The 25408-nt window shown below is 35.8% G+C and overlaps 1 protein-coding gene across 1 annotated transcript in view; it reads right to left on the reverse strand.

The window, feature by feature from the left end:
- Positions 1-25408, reverse strand: part of LOC108707575 (contactin-5) — an 879452-nt gene that overhangs the window by 83557 nt on the left and 770487 nt on the right. The window contains exons 15-17 of the mRNA XM_041582695.1: positions 23703-23830; positions 14694-14869; positions 3131-3251 (exon numbers count right to left, since the gene is read on the reverse strand). Coding sequence (XP_041438629.1) covers positions 3131-3251; positions 14694-14869; positions 23703-23830 — 425 coding nt within the window. The remainder of the gene's footprint in view (positions 1-3130; positions 3252-14693; positions 14870-23702; positions 23831-25408) is intronic.

A 25408-nucleotide genomic window follows, 5' to 3' on the forward strand; every position in this document is an offset into this window, starting at 1 on the left:
CTGTAATTTGGATCTTCATACCTTATATACATTAAAAAATCATGTAAACATTAAATAAACCCAATAGGCTGATTTTGCTTCCAACAAGGATATATTGTATTGTAGTTGGAATCAATACAATCTACTGCTTTATTATTATAGAGAAAAAGGTAATCATTTTAGATTCAATTGGGTCTATCAGATAGGACCATTCCATAATTCGGAGCTTTCTGGATACGGTTTCCGGATAACGGATCCCATACCTGTAGCACTTTGCCTGCTGTTACTTAATCAGTTTCATGGTCTGCAGTGTAATATGTGAAATAAAGAAAAATATGCCTTTGAAATAATAATACCAGTCTTGTGAGATACATGCTCAATACTTAGGGGCAAATTCACTAAGATGCGAAGTTGCGACAGGCGCAACTTCGCCGCACTTCCCCAGGCGTAGTTTCGCCAGGGCTCCGCAAATTCACTAAAATCCGAAGTTGCACACAGGGGTAGCGTAAGGTTGCGGAGTTGCGCTAGCGTTGATTCGCTATATAAAGCGAAGTTACGCTAGCAAAGGCTAATTTGCATACGGCGCAAAATTCAAATTTCAATGGAGGAATCTATGGAGGAACGTATCTGCACTACAAATGCCTAGAAAACCTTCAAATCAGCAAATAAAATTTTTTATTTTGCCCTACACATGTGCCCACTGTCTAGGTAAGTTGCCATGAGTCAGGAAATGTAGGGGGGAAGCCCCAAATAATTTTCGATCTTTTTCAGCCTATCACCCATCATGTAGAAATCACGCCAGCGTTTTTTGGGACTTAGAAAAAAAATTGACTTTTTTAAACAATCCCTATCTACTCTATTGCGCTTCGCCAGGTCTGAGGTGGCGAAGGAAGTCTAGCGTAAAAGGTAGCGTTCAGTACACTGCGCAAGTTAGTGAATTTGCGTAGTTTCGTCACTAGCGAAAATCCGCCTGGAGTAAGGTTGCGAAGCAACACTACCGAAACTACGCCAGCGTTCGTTAGTGAATTTGCGCAGTAGCGAAAATGCCAAACGCTAGCGAATTAACGCTAGAGTTCAGCGCTTCGCGGCTTAGTGAATTTGCCCCATAGAATCTCTGCCATATAATAACAGGACTTCCATTTTTATTACTATGAGCAGAGCCCTTGTGTTTTACTACCATATACAAACCAAGGGTGCCTCTAGATCTTTTTGTTCCAATTCCTTTTTTTCCCTGTATGCATAACTATCTTATATTGAATGAACAATCTGATAGCTGCATGTGAAATATAGGATGCTCTCAAGAGTGCACTTTAAGTGGAGGTGACGGATCATCTTCAGCAAAAGTGATTAAGCACTTCAAAAATAGTGGATTTATAACATCTCTGCTCTTGACAATGCCATCTAGGGAATAATGATCAAACCTTGCGAATGGAACAAAATATTTCATTCAAAAGGAATAGGAAGCTTGTCAAGCTGTCCTGTGATTAATGGCTTCGTTCATTGTAACATCTCAGAGTGCTAATTGATTTTGCCTTGTTGATTACGCCTGAAATGAAATGATTATACAAAAATACAGGAATATATTTAGAATATGCATTTATGTCATTATTTAATTTTTTAAGGTTAAAATGTAGAGCTTCACCCCAAAACAGTGTGCAGAGGCCCTCTGTCATCTGCCGACAGCCAAACACAGCGTGCAAACTGCAAAAAAGTTTAAAAAACTTTACACTCTTCGTCCAGCTTTGCAAATGATGCCTTATGTCTTATGAAGAAGTCATCTCTCCCCAGGGCACACAGGTGGCTATACATTGGTAACTGGGTGAAACGTGGGTGAACTTTCAATAATCTAAACATGATATTTTATTTTCCTTTGTTATGCATGATGAACTGAACCTAAAACCTGCTGAATTGATGTTTGAGTTAAAGGGATACTTTCATGGGAAAAAATTTTTTTTTTCCAAAACGCATCAGTTAATAGTGCTGCTCCAGCAGAATTCTGCACTGAAATCTATTTCTCAAAAGAGCAAACAGATTTTTTTATATTCAATTTTGAAATCTGACATGGGGCTTGACATATTGTCAATTTCCCAGCTGCCCCAAGTCATGTGACTTGTGCTCTGATAAACTTCAATCACTCTTTACTGCTGTACTGCAAGTTGGAGTGATATCACCCTCCTCCCTTTCCCCCCCCTGCATCCTAAAAACAGAACAATGGGAAGGTAACCAGATAGCAGCTCCCTAACACAAGATAACAGCTGCCTGGTAGATCTAAGAACAACACTCAATAGTAAAAACCCATGTCTCACTGAGACACATTCAGTTACATTGAGAAAGAAAAACAGCAGCCTGCCAGAAAGCATTTCTCTCCTAAAGTGCAGGCACAAGTCACATGACCTTGGGCAGCTGGGAAATTTCAAAAGGTTTCAAAGATTTCAAAATTGAATATAAAAAAATCTGTTTGCTCTTTTGAGAAATGGATTTCAGTGCAGAATTCTGCTGGAGTAGCACTATTAACTGATGCGTTTTGAAAAAAACATGTTTTCCTATGACAGGATCCCTTTAATGGGAGAGGTCCAGGGATCAATTTGGAGTTGTTTGCAGCCTTCCTGACATTTGCGTTTTTTTTCTCTAGTGAAACAGACCGTAGTTAGCAGTTATTCGCACTCTATCGACAGGCGATTTTTCACTCTGGCAAATGGACGTTACTCCGCAAATTCGCTAAAATGCAGATTTTACTGAACGTTAGGTCTCTCGCCAGAGTTGCCTTCGCCACCTGGAGTCCTGGACCCACACGTAGAAGAGACATGAATGGTAATATCCCTACAAAGGCATAGCACTATTCTAGCAAAATGCTATAGGACATCAACTGTTTTGCTCATACTGTATATACTCTTGTATAGGTCAGTGTTTCCTGTTTTGTAGAGAAAACATACTTTAAAGTACTCTGTCAATCTGAATTAATTAATTAATGTGCAGATTTGTACACCTGCTTGTGTGTTTTGGTTAACTAACAATTGATATTTGCAGACCCCTTTCAGTAGAGTTCTATATGTAAGCACTTTAATATCGAAACCATGCCAAAAATATTCTCCACTTGACACACAATAAAGTCTTATATGTCTATGCAATAAATTATTATTTGTATACTCACCCCTAACAAGTACTTCTGCCTCATCTGATACAGTGTCGGCTGTGGTCTGCACCCTGCAGCCATATCTCCCAGCATGCATCAGCAGAATGTTCCTAATCATTAAATCTGCAGAAGAGGCTTGCTGGAAAAGAAATAAATTGGCTTTAAAATGTGTTATAGTTGTGTGCTGCTAAGGTAACTGAGCACTATTTCAACAGTAATCATACGTTAAGCCTAACAGAGAACCATTGTGTGTTATAAACTGTCATAATGTCTCACAATTTGAGCTGGGCTTCATGCCGCCCACGGCATTATCATGCTGGTTTGTAGCTTTTGGTATGTGTTTGTGCGACTTGACGTTTGTGTTTGATATTAGATTTTTGGGAAGAGAGAAAAAGAGAGAGGGAGATTGCAAATAAACATTAATTATGAAAACATCATAGTTAGAATAAACAAGCTCTTGACAGGATAGGGATTAGTTTGCATTGTGCCTTTGATTCCCTGCAAATTTGATAAAAATTATAAAGTATAAATATCTTTTTTCTAGCAAATACATTGTGAAAATGATTACATTAGAGGAGTATCTAAATGATCAACTAGAAAGACAACTGATACCATTCATTAAGTATTCTTGACCAAACACAATCCTATAACCTACAAATTTTTCCGCTGTGTGCCATTGCGTCTGTCCTGTATCTTCACGTGAATTATGCAGAAGAGTTGACACTGCTGACACTTGAAGGGGCCGACCTTCGACTACGACTACGAATCAAAGGATTCGTAATAAAAATCGTTTGACTATTCGACCATTCGATAGTCGAAGTACTGTCTCTTTAAAAAAAACTTCGACCCCCTAGTTCGCCATCTAAAAGCTACTGAAGTCAATGTTAGCCTATGGGGAAGGTCCCCATAGGCTTGGCTAACTTTTTTTGATCGAAGGATATTCCTTCGATCGTTGAATTAAAATCCTTCGAATCGAAGGATTTAATCGTTTGATCGAAGGAATTATCCCTCGATCGTTCGATCGAACTATCTGCGCTAAATCCTTCGACTTCGATATTCGAAGTCAAAGGATTTTAATTCCTAGTCGAATATCGAGGGTTAATTAACCCTCGATATTTGACCCTTAGTGAATCGGCCCCTTGGTAAACCTGGAGCTACTGGCAGCTAGAATGTGCCATTAGTACCAGGGTTCTCACAGTGGGTTGCACCAAAAATCACACGCTGAAGGTGGTTTAAAGCAATACCCTGAAAATGTCGTAAGGGGTGATTTTGGACTTGGTAGGCAAGATGCAAAGTGCAAAAAAACAGGCACAATCCATGTTTTTGCATTTCACACCCTACCTTTCAGCCTAGATGAATCTCTGAAAGTCTGTGCAATCCGTATTAAATTAAATTAGGGGGACACCCCTACAATCCTCTAACATGTCATTCAGAAAATTGCCAAGTTTGTTCACAAAACTTTATTGAATGATCTTGTCTTTAATATATGTCCACTAAAAACCCCAAGGTTTCTTCACTTTATGGGGCACATTTCCCAACATTCAAATTTGACTTTTTCCCACAATTTGAGTTTTCTCTTGTGGCACAAATACCGACTTGAAATTGGGGTATCTGAGACTCGAATGTTTAAGATTTATTCACAGGAAAACTTGAAAGATAAAAATATGGTATCTGAAATAAGCGGGAGTTGAAATTGTCAAATTTCTTAATATTTTTCATTTAGGGTTTTTGATTAGTGTTAAGCCAATAAATTCACCAGACACAAATTTTTGGAGAATTTCCACGTTTCACTGCAAGTGAATTAATTCATGAAACTAAGGCGACAATTCACAGGCAAACAATCTGCCGCATCAAAAAAAAAAATTGGTGGCCATTGACTCTAATGCATTTGGACCAAATAGTCGCTTGTATAAAAAATTGACGCTTGCGCAAAATTGACTAGTGTTAAAATTATTTTGACGCCCATTGACTTCAATGCGTTTCGCGAATTTGTGACTTGCCCATCATTATTTTTGATATTTATTTGGCTAACTCAATGAAAATGATGGTTAGAATATAATTTCTAAGTTCTTTTAGTTTTAATGTGATCAAGTTATATACATTTGAGTTTGGTGAGGTTTTTTTATTAAAAAAAACCCACAAAATGCAAACATTACATTTTTAATAAATCTGCTTCACTCATGTTTTTGTTTTACCTCCTTATTAATGGATGTGATCTATATGCAAAATTACATTTGCATTACAGTTCTATCATATGATTTAGATGAAATGGAAGGTTTCAAGAAGTTTTTGTAAATATGTTAACAAGTTTTTTTAGAATGATAACTGTAGCCATAAAGAATATTTGAAATAAAAAAGACTTCATAGTATGCTCTAGTTAGCATTTTCTATAACATTGTTCTTCTAGGGTCCACCATCAGTATTCTCACCCGCTTACCAGGGATAAAAGAGTCTAGAGAGACCTATGGCAATGCTTTACTGTGGATAATGTGTAAATTTCAACTTTCTGTTTATCTCTTTGTATAAAAATGTAAAACTTCAATAACAAGAGAGTTATAAAAAAGAAATGTGTCATAAATTCAGAGAGTACTCCTCTCCAAGATTCATTATCGAGCCAATCTTTTACTTGCACCAGAATATATTCCTTTTGTGTGTTGTGTGATAAACACCAGATTGAATTCATATTTTGGAACACAAGAGAAATGAGTTTCTTTGCCCCCTTCAGAGAGCCCAGCTTGAAATATTTTAAGGTATACCACTGGGTGCAAGAGTTGCTTACTTTCAGTTAAAGTAATTTATCAAAAAATATCAACATTGTAGTTTAGACATGCAATGCACAATGCTCTCAAAGTGAGCTTTTCAAGAATCCAGAACTAGACAATCTATTTTTTTTAACCAAGGATTCACCAGGGGAACTGACCTGAATACTTTCTTGTACGCTGATCTTTATATTTGTTCTTTGCTTTAGGTTGAAAGGGTAGTATGAAAAAAGACCTTTTCTGCAATCCCCAATACAGGCCCCTTACATAAATCATGGCCCACTGACTCAAAGTTCCAAAAAAGTTACTGTCCAAATGGGACAATATTTTTTTTCCCATTTATAAAAGGGTATATTTTTCTTTTTCAAGATCTGTTTTCTTAACTCTTCTTTAGAGGGATATACTGTCATACAAAATATTATCTAGTAGTTATTACTGTAATTCACAAGGCAGATTTATAAAGCTGATACAAATAATTATTTTCTTACTTTTAACTGGTATATTCAGCAAATTATTGGATCCAGTAATTTAAATGATTAAAAATGATTAAATGCATTTGCTGGTCTATATATAAGTACATATGCAGTACATAAAAATACATCTATACAAAGTTGTAATCATTTATTCCATTATAAACAGATTTCACTTACCTAGTGATTTGTAATCAGTTCGTGCAGAACATGTTATAATAATGATGGAAATTAGAGAAGTAAATATAAATATAGTGTTCCATGGGGACTGATTTATAAAAAATCCAAAAAAAGTTGCTGAAAAAAGTTACATTTTTCCAGGCTTTATTGTGCAACAAAACTGTGACAATTCCTAATATGAAAATACTCCAGCTAAAACATGTTGGAGTCAATGGCAGATGTCCCTTTTACATCTTTCTTTGATTCGTGGCTTCAGAGATTTTAGGGTGTTTTTGACTAGGGATGTAGCGAACTGTTCTGCGGCGAACTTGTTCGCGCGAACATCGGCTGTTCGCGTCCGCCGCAAGTTCGCGAACGTCGCGCGACGTTCGCCAATAGGCGTTCGCGTCAAAATCGTTCGACCATTCGACCATTCGATCGCTAAAATCGAACGATTTCCGTTCGAATCGAACGATCGAAGCCATTGGATTGAATGAAATCATTCGATCGAATGGCTTCGATCGTTCGATCGAACGATTAAAATCCTTCGATCGGTCGAATCGAACGATTTTCGGATGTTCGAAGTTCGCGAACTGTTCGCGAACTGTTCGCATTTTTTGCCGGTGTTCGCGAACGGCGTTCGCGAACACATACTCGGCGGTTCGCTACATCCCTATTTTTGACACTGACTTTTGTGCAACAACTCAAAATAGTTGCGTTGTTCATGACTTTTCTAGGACTTTTAGACAAATACAAGAGGTCCTCTGCACTCAACACATTATCAATTTATCTAAGACAGAGACATTTTGTGCATACTGCTACTAAAAAATGCCTTACCCTTTAAACAAAACAGGGATTGTTTGTCCATATATTGCAATATATTTAAGCTGAACAAATACGTCAAAATCATCCCATATCTGGCCAGTCCTACGCTCAGTTTTCATCTGATTCTATGACTTTTACTATTCATCCTTTTTTTTTTTTTAGATTTTTTAATAAATTTTATTACATTCATGGTTTTAGAGAAAGTGAGTTTTGTCGTGGTTTAAAAAACCTCTAAAACCCCAAAAATGAGACTACTGATAAATAGGCCTCTTAGTAAATATCCTCCTTACATAGAAATACATATGGGTGCAATATTTTCAGATCAAATATTCACATATGAAGAAACATTTTTTATTATTCTGCAAACAATTTTCTAAAATAAAATCATTTATTCTAATATAAACACAATCTTCACTCACCTAGTAAAAGAGTTCCATAAGAGTAAATATGTGAAACAAATAATTTGATAGCGTCAGAATGAGTAATTCTGAATCAGTCTAATCCAGATTGTTCAATTAGCAAAGTTTACCCTGATTAATTAATATCGAGATCAATCAAATTAACTGGAATTTTTTTTTTATAAATTCAGTAAAACTTTAATTTGTGCAGTCATTTTTATTTTTTTAGGGGAGCTTAAAAATTTAAATGTTTATAATGAATGTAAATTTATGAATATCCAAACATTTTGCAAAGGAACTTTTTGGGTTTATACAAGGTGGCAGCATTATTAAACCAAATTTGTTTGTGAAGGGTAAATGGGCATGATCACATTTTTTCAGCAGATAATGATGTCCAGTGAAATTAATATTGACAATTTTTTCATTAATTGGTGCTACAATCTCTCCATGTGTTTTTTTTATAGGTAAAAAACATTTTTTTCATGCAGGCAAAAAACTTGAGAAAAAATGGCCGTTGACTACAATGCATTTGTCATGCCCAATGACTTAATTGCATTTTACGCAAGAAAATTTGAGAGAGAAAATGCCCATTTACATCATTGCATATGCCATGAGAAAAAAAGCCCATTTCACATAATTTTTTGAATTTTTCAGTACTTTTGTTAATTTTTGGTGGTGAGTTGGGACAGTTTTGCTCATTGGTAGCCATGATGACCTTTTTATTCTTTGAAAAATATTGATCATTATTTTACAAAAAATTCATTCCATTATTTTACAAAAACAATTCTATGAGATATATACAAAAGAAATGTTGATGAGTTTTAATAATGGATGTTGGTTTTCTCCTGATAAAGTTGTATCAATTATGTTTTTTATTTTATATAAAAGAAATTGAACGGTTTAAATCTTTTTGGACTTCACTTTATTATTCATTCAAATTCTGGACTTATTTTTCTACCTCTCTTCCTCCTTAATTTCTATTTCAGGTTTTTCTATGTATCTGTGAATACAGGTCTGTCATTTTAGAACAGATAAAAACTGAAAAGACCATTGGAGGCAGTTATTTCTAATTATTGCCAAATCCTCTGTTTTGCAATCATGCTTCTGTGTCAACAAAGAACTATTTATAAAACATTCAAGCAACTGTTAGTCATCACTGTTGGACATAATAAAGACCAGACAAATGTTGATTCTTCATGCTGGCATAATTATGATATTCAGAATAATGTCATCTTAGACTGCACCTGCTGATTTAAGTAGTTCTGGATTCTAAATAATATGAAAGCTAACAATGGGAGCATTTGTTTTTAACCACAATTATGGAAAATGAGTTGGTTATGCCAAGAGAATCATGGGTTACCTTTAGTTGTGGTTTTTTAGGTCATTTAAAGATTTTATCCATAAAAATACACATGATCTCGAGAGATAGTATATAAAATATTTTGTTAAAAAAACATTGTTGTCTAAAGTATTTAACGTACAAAAACATAATAATTTTGTATAGATAAAATACGAACCACTATTATACAAAATATTATGCAGGGAGATCAAATACATCTTTACAATCTTCCAAGGCATATCAGTTATTTCTGATTATTAGGTGATACACCATACCTATATTTACCATGCATTCTAAGAAAATATAGATTGCATTCACAGACTTGCTGCTGTTTGTTTGGACTCTGATCCAGCTGTGAAAATCATTGCAAAAATAATTGTTAAATAGAGAATATTCATGCTGGGTAGAACTTGCATGTTGCGGCACCTTCACCCATAGAGAAGTACAATGTAAAGAATTATTGCTAGTTATAATTGTAAACATTTTCTTCAAATTAACAATATGTTAGCTTTTCAAAAATGTAGAAATTTGCAAGCCATCCTCAACAGAATCCAAATAGTACCTGAGTAATTAGAAATATACTGCTAAAATATATAAACTAACCCTGATTTCATGCTCTTCATGCTGACTTCAAGTTCTCCTGCTACAATTGCTAACAACTACTCTCTACTGGCCAGCTAGAACTTATTTCATTATTTGGGTGTTGGTCTGGGCAGTTTCTCTCTCTTAAAAGCCTCAAGAGGGGGGGAACCAATGCTGGGGTCTAGGTTATCTCTCCCCTTTGAAAGCTAATAGCGGGGGAGGACTAAGCCCTATGATTGAAACCAATGCCCAGGTAGGGAGACCTTTATTTCAGGTATGCCGGGAGGCTTTAGCATTTGATATTATGACCAGTGGTAAATAATTAGGGACCGCCATATGGGTTTTACCTTTACCTTGATCTTATGATCATAAAAAAAAAAAACCCTGTCTTTCTAAATACATGCATCTGCATAGATTACTTATATTACAGGGGACCAGGGAATGTGCATTGATCAATTTCTCTAATTTGTCTGTAGTTAATTTGGCCAGATCAGTAGCACTTCCATTGTATTTAGTACATTTTTATTTAGCCATGGAGTGCTCCCACAACCTTTCCTTTTTGTATTTCATTGTTTGTAAGATTTCATTGTACATAGAAAGCAGTAAAATAACTGGGAAAAGGTAGGAGAACCATTCCTCTAAAAAAGCCTTGCATTGTACATACTGATTAAAACAATATCGAGCTAGGACTCTGCTTTCTAGTACCCTGGATGTGGGTGCAGTGTAGTAGAGCCTTTAGACAGCAGAAGTAGCCCCAATGGGAACTGGATAGCCAGCTGCTGACTGTGCAAATGACTAATAGTAGGTAAGAAAAAAACTGAAGCTACTGTAGTTGCAACCAAGTCAACTGGAATAATAAAATAAAAATGGTGTGGGAAAACTGCCCACACTACAAGTCTACAATACCAATATCCTATCCATGAGTATGACTTTTTGTCAACAGAAAGTGAGCCAAAAATTGCAAAAGCCTGGTCCACTGTGAAGTCTTAAACACATTTTATTCCATCTTTCTCTCTCTCTGGTCATTTTAATTTAAGAGTAAATAAAATTATTATACAACCCTTCCATTTTATCCTATCTCCTTTTACCAAATCATAACCAGATGTGAAAGTTATAAGCCTACTCTTGATATTTAAAGCCGTCACATCATGAATCCACATCTCCTAAATAAGCACCAGTATAAAGGCCTGGCTCTTCCTGTCAACTATGAGTAGCATTGTGCTTGATATATAAATGTTAAAGACCTGTGGCATTTTCCCTATCGTCCTGTATACAATGCAGAAAACAACAAAGAATTTTCATAATGCGTCACGCTTCATATCACCTGTTCAGCTCTACCAAAGGCCAAACATGTTGACTTCCTACTTTTTTCTCAAATGTCAAAGAATAAAACAAAATGTTTGTATGGAATCAACACTCTACTCAGCTAAGGTACGACTTCCAATGCCAGGAAGGATGTTTGCTTTGATCCTGATTACTTGAAAGATAATGTCACATAGGAAAATTTGTTGCAATGTCTCCATTCAGATGTGACATATCGCACCTTACTAGGAAATGTAACTGATTTATTTGCGGGCAATTTACATCCATTTCACACTGAATTGTTCAATTTCAACTGATGCAAACAGAAGCAGAAACTATGCTGAGATACAAAAAATTCTCTAATACTCTGTTCAAAGTAGCCAGTCGACGGGGGTTATTCATGAACGTTTGTATTATTTTTTTATTCTGTTTTTGTGGGGTTAAATGTGTTTAAAAACACACATTTTCTATTTTATTTATTATTTATTAATTTATTATTTTTATTTATTAAATCAAGGGTTTTTTTCATGGTTTTTCATGGTTTTCTGTTCTGATTTTTTTTTAAATAAATTAGGTATTTGTGTTTTATTAAATTTGTGAGTTTATTCAAAGTAGAAAAAAATTACACAAATCCAAATTTTCCTATATATTGTAGACCTCCCAATGCCTATGATGGTTTTTTTCATCAAGGTCATGATATAGTATAGAGTATCTATTTGCTATTAGTCTAAAGCAATTGGTCTCTGCAAGTCCAGCAGCTTTAGACTTATCACTACTAGAGCTTGATACTGTATGTGTGATGAAAAAATTAAATATGTATAAATATGTACATTAATAGTATGCATAAAAGAGGTATTCGTAGCACACAGGCCAATCTAAAGGGGACCCGTCACCCAAAAAAAATGATTGAAAATCCTATTTTATCACATTAGTCAAGCAAATTGAGCTTTAATTACAATGTATACATTATTTGAATCTTGTTTCCTTCAGTCTGGGAATTCATAATTAAATCAAGCAGGCAGGAGCCATTTTATGGACACTGTTTTTAAGGCAAGCCTTGCATCATCTCAGAATCTTGTTTGTGCACCAGAATGGGGGACCTGATGTCCATCCCCATACCCTGGCTACACAATTAAATGGTAAAGAGAACGGGGGAATGTGTGGAGAGCAGTGACATGTAGAAAGTGCTGAATAGAAAGTGAAAGTAACTGTCTGCCCCGCCTCTATGCCCAGGGCACAGAGGAGGGGCAGACAATATTTGATTGACAGCTGAGATGTTTAAATGAGCTCACAACAGCTATGAATGCTTTAATAAAAAATAGAAATTGGATTTCATGTTTAATTTAAAAAGGACTTTTATTATACAGATTTTTGTGTCTGGGTGACAGGTCCACTTTAATGCACCTCATTAAGCCACATGTTTAAGTTGACTAATTGCTAAAAATAATATACATTACTTTTAGCAACTGGTGAATTTTCAAGTGTAGTTATGTGCGAGTGTCTTGTTGCTTTTAGCACCTAGTGCTGCAACCTTGGTAAAAACAAAAGTTTGTAATTTCAATCTGTCCTATATATAGCACCAGCTGTAAACAAATTAAATCCTTCTGTAATTAACAACAAAGGTGGTTCAACACACTAAAACGATAGAAGAAAAAGATGATGTTATATTGTCTTTTTCTTTTCTGTTTCTGCTGTTAGAATTTTTTTTTTGACTCCAGAATTGCACCCATTTGTATTGAGCCTTTATTGTCAAAGATTCTTAATGATGCTGTTGACCATTGTATAAATTGGCACAGCCACAGTTTAATAATAACTGTCTTCGTATCTGAAAAGAAAAACTAATAAAGTAAACCCGCATCTAGATACATATAATTTAGATGTCATTTTAAAAAAGGGAGACTTAATAAAAGAAAATCTATATGAAGCTGAAAAAGTAAATCCATAAATCTTGCTGAATAGTGTGACAAATTGTGAAAAGCAAGTACCGTATATACTCGAGTATAAGCCGACCCGAGTATAAGCCGAGGTACCTAATTTTACCTACAAAAACTGGAAAAACTTATTGAGTCTAGTATAAGCCTAGACACAACTACAGCCCTGTCTCCCAGCAGCGCACATTCTGCCAAAGGGATCCCCCCCAGCAATCAACCGGACTTCTTTGCAAAGTTGATGGTGACAGAGAATTGCCAAACGGATTACTGTGTGCATTGTCCCACTGTCCCACTACCATGTGCAGAGGGTGCTGTTTGATATTGCCATCACTTGTAATCTTTCGTATAACCAACAGAGGGCGCTGTGTGATATTGCAGTCACTGTTATTCTTTCATATAACCAACAGAGGGCGCTGTGTGATATTGCAGTCACTGTTAATCTTTCATATAACCAACAGAGGGCACTGTGTGATATTGCAGTCACTGTTATTCTTCCATATAACCAACAGATGGTGCTGTGTGATATTGCAGTCACTGTTATTCTTTCATATAACCAACAGAGGGTGCTGTGTGATATTGCAGTCACTGTTATTCTTTCATATAACCAACAGAGGGCGCACTGTTATTCTTTCATATAACCAACAGAGGTTGCTGTGTGATATTGCAGTCACTGTTATTCTTTAATATAACCAACAGAGGGCACTGTGTGATATTGCAGTCACTGTTAATCTTTCATATAACCAACAGAGGGCACACTGTTATTCTTTCATACAACCAACAGATGGCGCTGTGTGATTTTGCAGTCACTGTTATTCTTTCATATAACCAACAGAGGGCGCACTGTTATTCTTTCATATAACCAACAGAGGGTGCTGTGTGATATTGCAGTCACTGTTATTCTTTAATATAACCAACAGAGGGCGCTGTGTGATATTGCAGTCACTGTTAATCTTTCATATAACCAACAGAGGGCTCACTGTTATTCTTTCGTATAACCAACAGAGGGCATTGTGGGATATTGCAGTCTCTCCCCAAGTGAACTGTTGGTATAGGAATGATTAAAAGTGACTGCAATCTCAGCTACTCAGGTCGGGTACCGCTGACCCGAGTATAAGCCGAGGTAGACTTTTTCAGCACATTTTGGATGCTGAAAAACTCGGCTTATACTCGGGTATATACGGTACAAAATATATTTTGTCTGAATGTACAGCTATACTGGTTTACAATTTCATATTCTTGGCTGAGAATAAGACCAACATACATGCTCACCAACTATTATAGCACATAGTGAAAGAGTTTCAATGAGATATGGAGATATTTATCTGTGTTGATGTTGTATTTGCAGATTCAGCAATGCCAATGTCCCAGTGAGAGATACTTCTGTTGCATTGGCTCATCTCTCTTGATCCCATTTTTCTTGACTCTTGAAAGATTGACCCTATCAATTAATCCAGAATTTGAAGACATATGGTAGCCTAAATAAGCATCTGTCTTTTAAATTGTACTCCAGATTGTACTCAAAGTCAACCCTGAGGAGATGTGTCAAAAATGGCTTTTACCAAACAATATTATTTGGATATTTATTATAACAGGCACTAGACTGTATAGAAAAATTTTGTGGCCACAGCCTCATTGCACCCCTGCCTAACGGTTTAAAATTTAGTGGTGAACACAACTTTCCCTTTTTACTATAGGTACTTGACCATGTTCTCATACCTTTCCAGAGAAGCAACAAAATACTGTACTGTAAGTAAAGCAAAGGCACAATTTATTCACATTGTGAAGTAAAAATCATATTTTAGGGATGGGCACTTACTGTCCTGATGCTTTCAAAATGCCCATCTTCTTTTTCAAAACTGACAGGTTGACCATTCAGAATCCAGGCAAATGAAACATCGAGTAAGGGATCATGGATAGCCTTGCAGCTTAAGACGATGCTCTCGCCAACGGTTAGCTCAGTTCTCTTCGGAGTTAATTCTATTTTAGTTGGTTCTTAGTAGAGAAAGCAAAGGTTAAAATATTTAATTGCAGCCCGGCATAGTTAGAGGCATACATTTATTTTCTCAGTCCAGTCCTAATTAAATAAATATTTTCCACGAGGCATGAAGACGATTAAACATTACATTACCTGAAAATTTAATGGCATTAATTTCTGGTGTTGATTACTTTAATACCAAGAAAATTATGTAAAACCTTCCTTATAACCATATACATTTTCTTAATCGCAAAAAAAAAGAAAAAAATAGTTTATTTCATTTAACAGCTTCTTTTAATTCAGGATGGTGACAACATGTGTTTTTTTTTTTTGGTTCTCTATTATTTTTAGAAACAATGCACATTTTGGGGCTGATTTATCAAAAGTCAAATGTTAGAGTTTTTTTTTACCTTGAATGAACTCGAATTACCTCAAAACTCAAATGGTAGTAAAAACTTGAATGACAAAAAACCCGATTCTGCAAGTTTGAGTCCCGGAAGCCCGGAAACTCGAATTGATTGAGTTTTCGGTGGAAAAAAACTTGAATTGAACAAGTTTCAGCCAAAACCCTTCAAACATCAAGCAGGCTGTTAACCTCTTCATATGGTTTCAGGGACCATAGAATTCTTCAGAACTTTGACAGGTTGTAGTTGGTGTATTTTTGGATGTGAGTTATTTTCAGGCTCAAGGTTTAGGAAGGTCCATTTACTAATGCCCCTGATTCAAGCTCTAGAGCCTAAAGGGCACATCATTTAATAAATCTGCTTCGAAGTCTATGCTAGGGATGCCTCAGAAAGGTAAGTAAAATGGTGGTGCTTCACTGAGCTACTTTTTTCCCAGGGCAGTGCATAGTTTTACTTAAAGGAGTATTGGCTCCAGCATTGGATTTACTAGGGGGATGTCTACCATATTTCTACCAGTGAATTTGGTTGTCCTTTAAATCTTATCTTCCTGTATTTTTCCCTCCAAATATACCATCCACTCCAGTGGAACCCCACTTCTCCTACTATATTTCTAGGTCCCCATAGGCTTTCTAGGCAATTTGTGATCGAAGGAAAATCGTTTGATCGATGGATTAAAATCCATCGTTCGATTCTAAAGATTTAGTCCTTTGATCGAGTGATTTTTCCTTCGATCATTCGATCGAACGAATTGCGGTAAATCCTTCGACTTCGATATTCGAAGTCGAAGGATTTAAGTTCAATGTTCGAATATCGAGGGTTAATTAACCCTCGATATTCGACCCATAGTTAATATGCCCCTAAGTAGTAGGAACAATATCTTATCTGAAAGTGGTTCCATTGTGAAGTGTGTCTCGATCCAAAAGCACAGGATCAGGCACAATGACCTAAGATGGCTGCCTACACACCAATATTACAACAACAAAAAAAAAAAAGTATTGCTTCATAAATAAAATTTTAAATGGTAGAATGAATTATTTGCAATCTATACAGTGTAATTTATTTAAAAAGAACTATACCATAAAAATTCCTCTAATATCTGCTAAACAGAAGCATTTGTGAAAAACAGGTTATTTTAAGTCACCAAGTCAGTCAACATCTTGGAATACACAGTCCTTTATCAAACTAACTGTGCAGCATCCATCCATTATCTCAATATTAAACATCTCTGTCGCTCTCTCTCACTAACTCTCTTTTTCTCTCTTTCTCTCTCTCTAATTGCTGCTTATCTGTTAATGGCTACAAATTACCTTCACATTTGTGTCTATAAATTACTAACCCACTGGGACTGTAAACTTTTCAGGGCAGGAATCACATTCCTCTTGTCAAATTTGTTACTTTGCCCCATTGATACAACTGAATATTGATGTCTATCTATTTATTTATTTATTTATTTGTATTGTTTTTTCCCTGTCTGTAACATAAATGTATTTTATGAAATGTTGTGTATTTTAGTAGATGCACAAATGGCAAATTAATCATATTAAATATCTGAATTTCCCATAAAAAAACACAGGTGTCATTCAGCATTTAATCCCTTAGTTCTGCACCTAAAATGTTATATTTTTAAGTGACAAAAATGTAATTTCTGTAACCTTTTTCTTTTTATATTCATCTGCTTCTGTTATTAGGCTGTTTTCAGTCAATCCTACCTGTGTACCTATTTGCAGTTACATATTGTGCTGCAAGCCATGATTTGAATGTATAAGTTTCATTAGGAGCTTTTCAGTTCAGAAAATACCAAAAAAAAAATCATACACCACTACCTGCTTTATAAATAAGATCATTATTATGGTAATGCCCAAAGCAGCTGTTAATAAATGCATTGAGTTCTACAGTATTTTATGTAAGATGCTGCCCTCAAGTCTTTCCTATTTAGACCTGGCATCAGTTTTGCACCCTTCGCTGAATTGTTTCTGTTTTATTATATTGGTTTTCTATAGTGTAGATAATAGTATCAACTCATTTTTACTAGAGGTACTTCTTCCTATACTACATAAGATTATCCCCTACTACATACCAAAAATATAATTCCCTATGTATAGTTTTATAGTTTATAGTTACTAGAGGAACAAGGGGGTATGACAATGCAATAGATCCATTGTGTAAGCACTTCTGTACTCAATTTACTTTTGCCTAAAGCACTACTGTACTGTACAACCTTTCTTTCTAATGGAGATGCAGTTACCTGCTGCTCTATAGAAACTGAACAGAAATGATTACATTTGCCAAGTCTGCCCCTTAACCCCTTGTAGCTCCTACGTCTGAGTGTTCCACTTCCTGCACGTTATTCATGTTCTCAAAGTGGGGCTCATTTATCAACACTGGGCAAATTTGCCCATGGGCAGTTACCTATAGCAACCAATCAGTGATTATCTTTTTAAAGGCAGCTGCAAGCAGTACAATGAATGCAGCAATCTGATTGGTTGCCATGGGTTACTGCCCATGGGCAAATTTGCCCAGTGTTGCTAAATGACCCCCACTGTAGCTTTCACTGCTATTTTATCTTCCTCTTGCTTTACTTTTCTGAATCTATTATATCCCTTACATATAAAATTGTTTAGACCAAACTTTTTAATAGATGTTTTTGTTAAGTACCTGTTAACCATCCTCACATCTCCCAGATTACATTCAAATATTTAAAATAGCTATTTCTTGATTAAACCAGTAAATTGTTTGATTAACCATGCCAACAGAAATAATGTTGTTTTGCTCATGTCATGATTTATGGTGATGTTTTCGATACTATATTACACTATGGATATTGCAAATAATTTATTTTTGGGAATGAGCGAAATATTTTGCTCCAAAATTTTTTAATTTATATTTTTAAAAAAGTTGCACGATTTGAAAAAAAATCATGCAAAAACGCCCATTGACATTTTATCATTTAAAATGTTATTCTCAAAACAATATGGGGCACATTTACTATGGGTTGAAAATCGAAGGTTAATTAACCCTCAATATTCGAACATCGAAGTTAAATCCTTCGACTTCTAATATCGAAGTCAAATGATTTACCGCAATTCGTTTGATCAAATGATCGAAGGAAAAATCGTTCGATTAACGATTAAATCCTTCGAAACGAATGATTTGAAGGATTTTAATCCATCGATCGAACGATTTTCCTTCGATCACAAATTGCTAGGAAAGCCTATGGGGACCTTCCCCATAGGCTAACATTGGTGCTCGGTAGGTTTTAGGTGGCGAAGTAGGTGGTCGAAGTTTTTTTTAAAGCGACAGTACTTCGACTATTCGACCATTCGATAGTCAAACGATTTTTAGTTCGAATCGTACGATTTGAAGTCAAAGTCGTAGTCGAAAGGTTGAAGTAGCCAATTCGATGGTCGAAGTTTTTTTCCTTCTAATCCTTCACTCGAGCTAAGTAAATGTGCCCCTATATGTCTGTTTTTGTTTTAATAAAGCTGTATAAGTGATTAACTGAGTTTATTATGCATAATCCTGTGCTTTCAGAAACATACAGCACAAAACAGTGAATGTTTATTCAAGAAGCTTTTGTATCACCCATTAAATCCGTATTCTTGTCTTCCAAAACAGTCCTAAAACTCATAAGGGCAGATTTACTAAGGTTGGAGTGAAAAAGTTCAAATTTCGAATTAATTTTTTGGATACTTTGACCATCGAATAGAATAGTACGACTTTGAATTTACTTCGACTTCGATTTGAAGTAAAAATCGCTTGACTATTCGACCATTCGATAATTGAAGTAATGTCTCTTTAAAAAAACTTCGACTTCAATACTTCGCCAACTTAAACCTGCCGAAGTGCTATGTTAGCCTATGGGGACCTGCCAGAGCATATTTCAAATTTTTTTGGATTCAAAGGAAAATCGTATTCAAAAGATACAATCGTTCAAATCATATGATTCGAAGTACGATCAGAGTACGATCGTACAATGTATAAAATTCTCCGACTTCGACTTCGAATGTTGGAGGATTCTATTCGATGGTCGAATTTCTAAGTATTTTCCACTTCGAAATTCAACCCTTGATAAATCTGCCCCCTAAACATTCCTATTTCTCCTCCTTGGGTGTTATTACTGTATTATATCTACCACTAGGTGGGTATGGAAGCATTTTAGTAATGCAAACAGGTTCTGAGTTCCTTTTGATTAATGCAGTGCTTAAATGATCATTTTACATTTGAACGATATTAAGTTGTTTATTTACAAAAGTGCTACCTGCTGGTCATTTCCTCTAGCTGTACAGTCAAAGAGACGTACAATCAGAAGGAAAGCAGAGAAATGTTCTGATGTTGCTCTGCTCAGGAAAGAGACCGTGAACCTCAGATAGCCTTTCCTATTTACTGTATTTCCTAAGCAGAGCAATATTAGAACAGATAACTATTCTGACATTGCTCTGTAAGGTTGGTCTGGGGTGTCACAGCCTTTTGCCTCTCATTGGAAGCCTGGTCCTACTCCTCCATTTACTATTTCTATTGATGGCATGCCTATTGACCTTGTTAACTCAGCTTGCTTTCTGGGGGTAATCTTTGACTCATCCCTCTCTTTCTCAGATCATATTAACACCACTGTCAAAACTTGTAACCTTTTCTTACACAATATTGCCAAAACCCATCCCTTTCTTTCACCTGCTACAGCCAAGATGCTCATGCTTGCTCTCATCCTATCCCAACTAGATTACTGTAACCTTCTATCAACTGGCCTCCCTAACTCCCATCTCTCTTAAAATTCCCACTGCCCCTCACTGTATTTAATATACAGTATTTAGGGTAGTATTAGTTTCTGTCTCTCTCTGTATAATGTATTTAAGATGTTGAGGCAGATTGTTCTTGGAAATCACTGTACCATTACTGACAAGCACATACTGTGTCTATCTATCTATCTATCTATCTATCTATCTATATATCTATCTATCTATCTATCTATATTAGCTAACTATCATCTATCTATCGTCTATCTAGCTCTCTCTCTCTCTCTCTCTCTCTCTCTCTCTCTCTCTCTCTCTCTCTATCTTCTATTGTCTATCCATCGTTTATATATCGTCTATCTCTATCTATCTATCTATCTATCTATCTATCTATCTATCATCTATCTATCTATCTATCCAGCTATCTATCTCTCTATCTATCTATCTATCCAGCTATCTATCTCTCTATCTATCTATCTATCTATCTATCTATCTATCTATCTATCTATCTATCTATCTATCTATCATCTATCTATCTATCTATCTATCTATCTCTCTCTCTCTCTCTCTCTCTCTCTCTCTCTCTCTCTCTCTCTCTCTCTCTCTCTCTCTCTCTCTCTCTCTCTCTCTCTCTCTCTCTCTCTATCTATCTATCTATCTATCAAAAAAGCAATTTAGCACAGGATTCTGTTCAAGGAACACTGTTAACTAATGTTTTGAAATATAAAATGTTTCCATGTTTTCAATGTGATGGAATCCCTTAAATATTGTTTAAATTGTGTTGACTTATTGTGTAAACTATTTCATAAATATTAGTTTATTAATTCTTTACTAGTCTCATTGAAAATAGGATCCAGCTATGGACACCTGGTTACTTGTAGCACTCGGATCAGATTTTCCATGTGAGTGGTCATTTTAATTTAAATTATATGATGCCTTAACTGATATCATTTAACACCATGATCAAAAACATCTAATTAGTCAGATAAATACAAACACAGTTTCTTTATCCCGAGTCTCCCAGATAATATTTACTCTTATTGTTACAGTAAATACAGAATAACTAAATGATCAATAAAACCTGGAGATGTCTTTTCATTACTAATATCCCTACTTACTTTTACAGACAATAAGTGCTTGGCAATTATATGAAATTGAAACTGTCTGTGCAATATTATTAAGGGGGCTTCAAATGTCTTTATTTATTAGACATGAATTCAGTATTTCTGGGAGATATCTGTATTTTTGGGGCTCCTTGGTATTTGCATGATGTTTTGTTATAACCAGTTACAGACATCATTATTAGTTCAGCCATGTTTTTAATGGTCACTAAAACATACTTTGCAATGTATTATAATTATTAATTTCTCAATGTTCAAAAGGCTTAACCAATCTCTAAGGGGTTAAATACTAAAAAAATAAGAATGGACGAAAAACACAGTTGATATATTATGGAAGGGTGAAAACGAGAATAATCTGAATTTGAGTTTTCACACCTTTGCACCTTTATATTCACTTCGTAAATGTTAAATCACATGAAGACGGGATGTGACAAGACTTAAAACATTGTGCTAATCAAGTTGGATGTCTCGGCTTAATTTCATATTTAGGTATATGTCTTCACACATTTACTAACTGTTAATTTTGGACGTCACAGTTGTGTAAGTGAAGTGCTGAATAATGGGCTACAGGTTGGCCTAAACCTGTTAATGTTCCAATTTTACTAGACAACTTATCCACATAAGTGAGTGAAGTCGAGGATGGTGATTACATTAAGGGGATTATTTACTAAACCTCCATTCTTTCTAATCGGCCCTTTTGGAGCAAAAACTTGAGTTTTTTGTGGAAAAAACTCAAATTTTTCAAGATTTAGTATATCCTGATACTGCAAAAAGCCAGAATAGGAAAACCTGGCATCTGAAACCTGTCGAGGTCATGTATAAGTCAGTGGCAGATGTCCTTATCCCAATTTGAAGATATTGTGTCTGTGCTAGGTTTAGCCCAATAATCCAAAAAATGTGCGGTTTATGGGCGATATCCCAAAAATAAAATTTGCGATTTGGGAGTAAAAATTCATACAATTCAAGTTTTCAACTGATTTTATTGTGTTTTTACCCGACCAAGTAAATCAAAAATAGCCGGAGAGCACACCTTTATGTTTTAAAAGGTTTTCATTTTTATTTCGCAGACATTCCTGCACAACATGTTTCGGCTACAACAGCCTTCATCAGGTGCATAAAATACAGTGAAAAAAACAAGCTATTTACCCTTTCACCTTTTTTACCCGACCAGACATTGAGTTAGTTTATTGATAAATAATGTAAAATTGTGGATGGGAGTTTAGTTTAGCTTTGTTTAATAAATGAAATTACCTAAATATGTTTAAAGCCCTTTATTCAACTTCTATATGCATTGGAAGGGTGTTACCATACCAGTATGTGTTGTATGTACTGTATTACATATTGGTTAGTTTGGTATTGGCTATTTGTGTATCATTTACCAGTGCACTATACCAAAAGGAATGAAGGTTTTCTTGCACCATTTACACACATTACATGTTGAAAACAAGTTAAACTGGCCATACACTACCAGATCCACTGGTTTGGTGAGGCCCAGGGTGCAACAATTGGACTATATAGAGGGACCTAAACAACCACTGTCACTGATATCAATGTTACAATGTAGTCCTCATTGGACAGGACAGGAAAATCAAATCCACCCAATTGATTTCTGGGTGATATTTTGCAAAAAATCAATTAGACAGGTCAATTAGTGGGCCCGAACAATGGCCAATAAGATGCTTACTCTGCCAGTAGGGACCAAATCAGCATCTTTTATCCACCCAAGTATGTTTTGTGCACCTTAAAGGAATAGTGACACCATAAACTGAAAATGACTTAATGGAATGACAATATAATGCTCTGTTGCTCTGCACTGGTATAACTGGTGTGTTTGCTTCAGAAACTCTACTATAGTTTATATAAACAAGCTGCTGTGTAGCCATGGGGCAGCCATTCTAGCACAGGATACACAGTAGATAACAGATAAGTACTACTATAGTTTATATAAACAAGCTGCTGTGTAGCCATGGGGCAGACATTCAAAGCTGAAAAAGGAAAAAATGCACTGGATATACAACTGATAACAGATAATCACAGTAGATCGCAGAATTTATCTGCGATCTACTGTGTATCCTGTGCTTGAATGGCTGCCCACATGGCTACATAGCAGCTTGTTTATTAAACTAAAGTATTATTTCTGTTGCAAACACACAAGTTTTACCAGTGGAGGGCAACAGTGCATAATATTGTTATTCCTTTAAAACACTTTAATTTTTTGGTGTTACTGTTCCTTTAAGTCAAATAATGCTTAGATCTAGCTGGCTATATTAGAATACAAAATCAATATATCTCTAAGGCTGTTGTATATCCTGCCATATATTCTGTGGTTATGATGCATTAAATTTGCACTTTTTATATCCAGTAATGAACTATGGGATTATTATAAATTAAATTGGCACTGCATGTATCCTGCATGGTGACCTGGGAGTTATAATATATGGAATTGCCACTAAATTTATCCTGCAAGGTGTTCTGGGGTATTATATGTGGAACTGGCCCTGGAATACTATGATCCAATCTGTGTGCAAAGAAGAATCTTTGGGCAAAGTAAAAAAAGAAGTTTCTGTAAATATTGATTTACTAAATGTAGTCAATTACCTGTAACAAACACTGATGCCACGATATCTGCTGAACCAAATATATTTTCCCCTCGACAGGTGTATCTTCCTTCATCTGACTTGGAAGCATTTAAGATCCGTAAACTTCCATCTGGAAGTACAGCTACCCTGAAAGAAAGTGTCCATTATTTTAGATGTACACAATTACATGTACATAAATGAGCTGATGGTGTAGACATGTTGATAAAATCTGTACCCACTCTTAACTTAAATTTTAGGCTTTATCATTGAGGCAGAAGTTTTATGGCAAAGAAAAGCCTAGGCTCTTTAGAAGGTCAACTTGACCCATGACCAGCATAATTTGTTAAAGGGTCAACTTTAAAGTAGAACTAAGGCTAATACATTGTATCTCAATCGTACCAAAAAGTCCCACCATCACAGAATGGTTCCTGTCTATCCACACCATAGTATTACTTATTATCACGAGTATATCTGTCATTACAATCCATATACCTGTACCTGCTTTAGTCTTATCTTGGAACCAAATAGCTCAGATCAGAACTGCACCCAAAAAAGTCCTACTGAGGCCAATGTACAGTTGAACCTTCAGTGGCACAAGCTGCCAAACCTGCATAGAAAATTTATTAGTTGTGATTTTAATCCAAACAAGTTAAATCAAGTTTTAAAACTTAGGGTAACAACACATTGGGTACCTGTGATCAATGACACTTGTAGCAATATAGAAACCCCAAATTTGATGGCATTTTCAGGTGATACTTGTGGAACTTGCTGTAAAGTAGGTTCAGCTGTACATTGGCCTCATTATATGCCGTACAGTTTTGGTCTCCAGTACTCAAATGGGACATTATTGTATTAGAGAGGGTCCAGAGAAGGGAAACTAAGCTGGGAAAAGGTATGGAAAATCTTAGCTATGAGGAAAGACTGGCCAAATTGAGGATATTCACGCTGGAGAAGAGGCGCTTAAGGGGTGATATGATAACTATGTATAAATATATAAGGGGATCATATAATAATCTCTCTAATGATTTATTTACCAGTAGGTCTTTCCAGCTGACACGAGGGCACCCAGTCCGATGACCTTTAGGTTCCGCCTAAATATTCGGAAGGGATTTTTTACTGTGAGAGCTGTTTGGATGTGGAATTGTCTCCCTGAATCAGTGGTACAGGCTGATACATTAGATAGCTTTAAGAAGGGGTTGGATGGTGTTTAGCAAGTGAGGGAATACAGGGTTATGGGAGATAGCTCATAGTACAAGTTGACCCAGGGACTGGTCTGATTTTGGAGTCAGGAAGGAATTATTCCCCCTCTGAGGCAGATTGGAGAGGCTTCAGATGTTTTTTTTTGCCTTCCTCTGGTTCAACTGGCAGTTAGGCAGGTTAAAGTAGAGTTCAAAGGTTGAACTTGATGGACGTGTGTCTTTTTTCAACCTAACGTACTATGTTACTATGTAAATCGACTTGTGGTAATCCATGTTTTGATCTTTTTAACTTGGACTTGCACACAAACTGTAACAATATTTTAGTCAGGGGGAAGTGTGAGAGGGCAGCTGGGCTGTAAAAGTATTACAAAAAAAAATGTCCTTTGAACATGAGTGAATGCCGAATGCCATCGTTAGGAATATGAGAAGCTTCGGGGTTGAGTTCACAAAGGGAACATAGACTATTGCAAGATTGGATGTGTTGTATAAAATACAATGGAGTGCAAAAGAGCTACATTTATTTGAT

The sequence above is a fragment of the Xenopus laevis genome, chromosome 2L, assembly GCF_017654675.1.
Source record: "Xenopus laevis strain J_2021 chromosome 2L, Xenopus_laevis_v10.1, whole genome shotgun sequence".
NCBI classification, from domain to species: Eukaryota; Metazoa; Chordata; class Amphibia; order Anura; family Pipidae; genus Xenopus; species Xenopus laevis.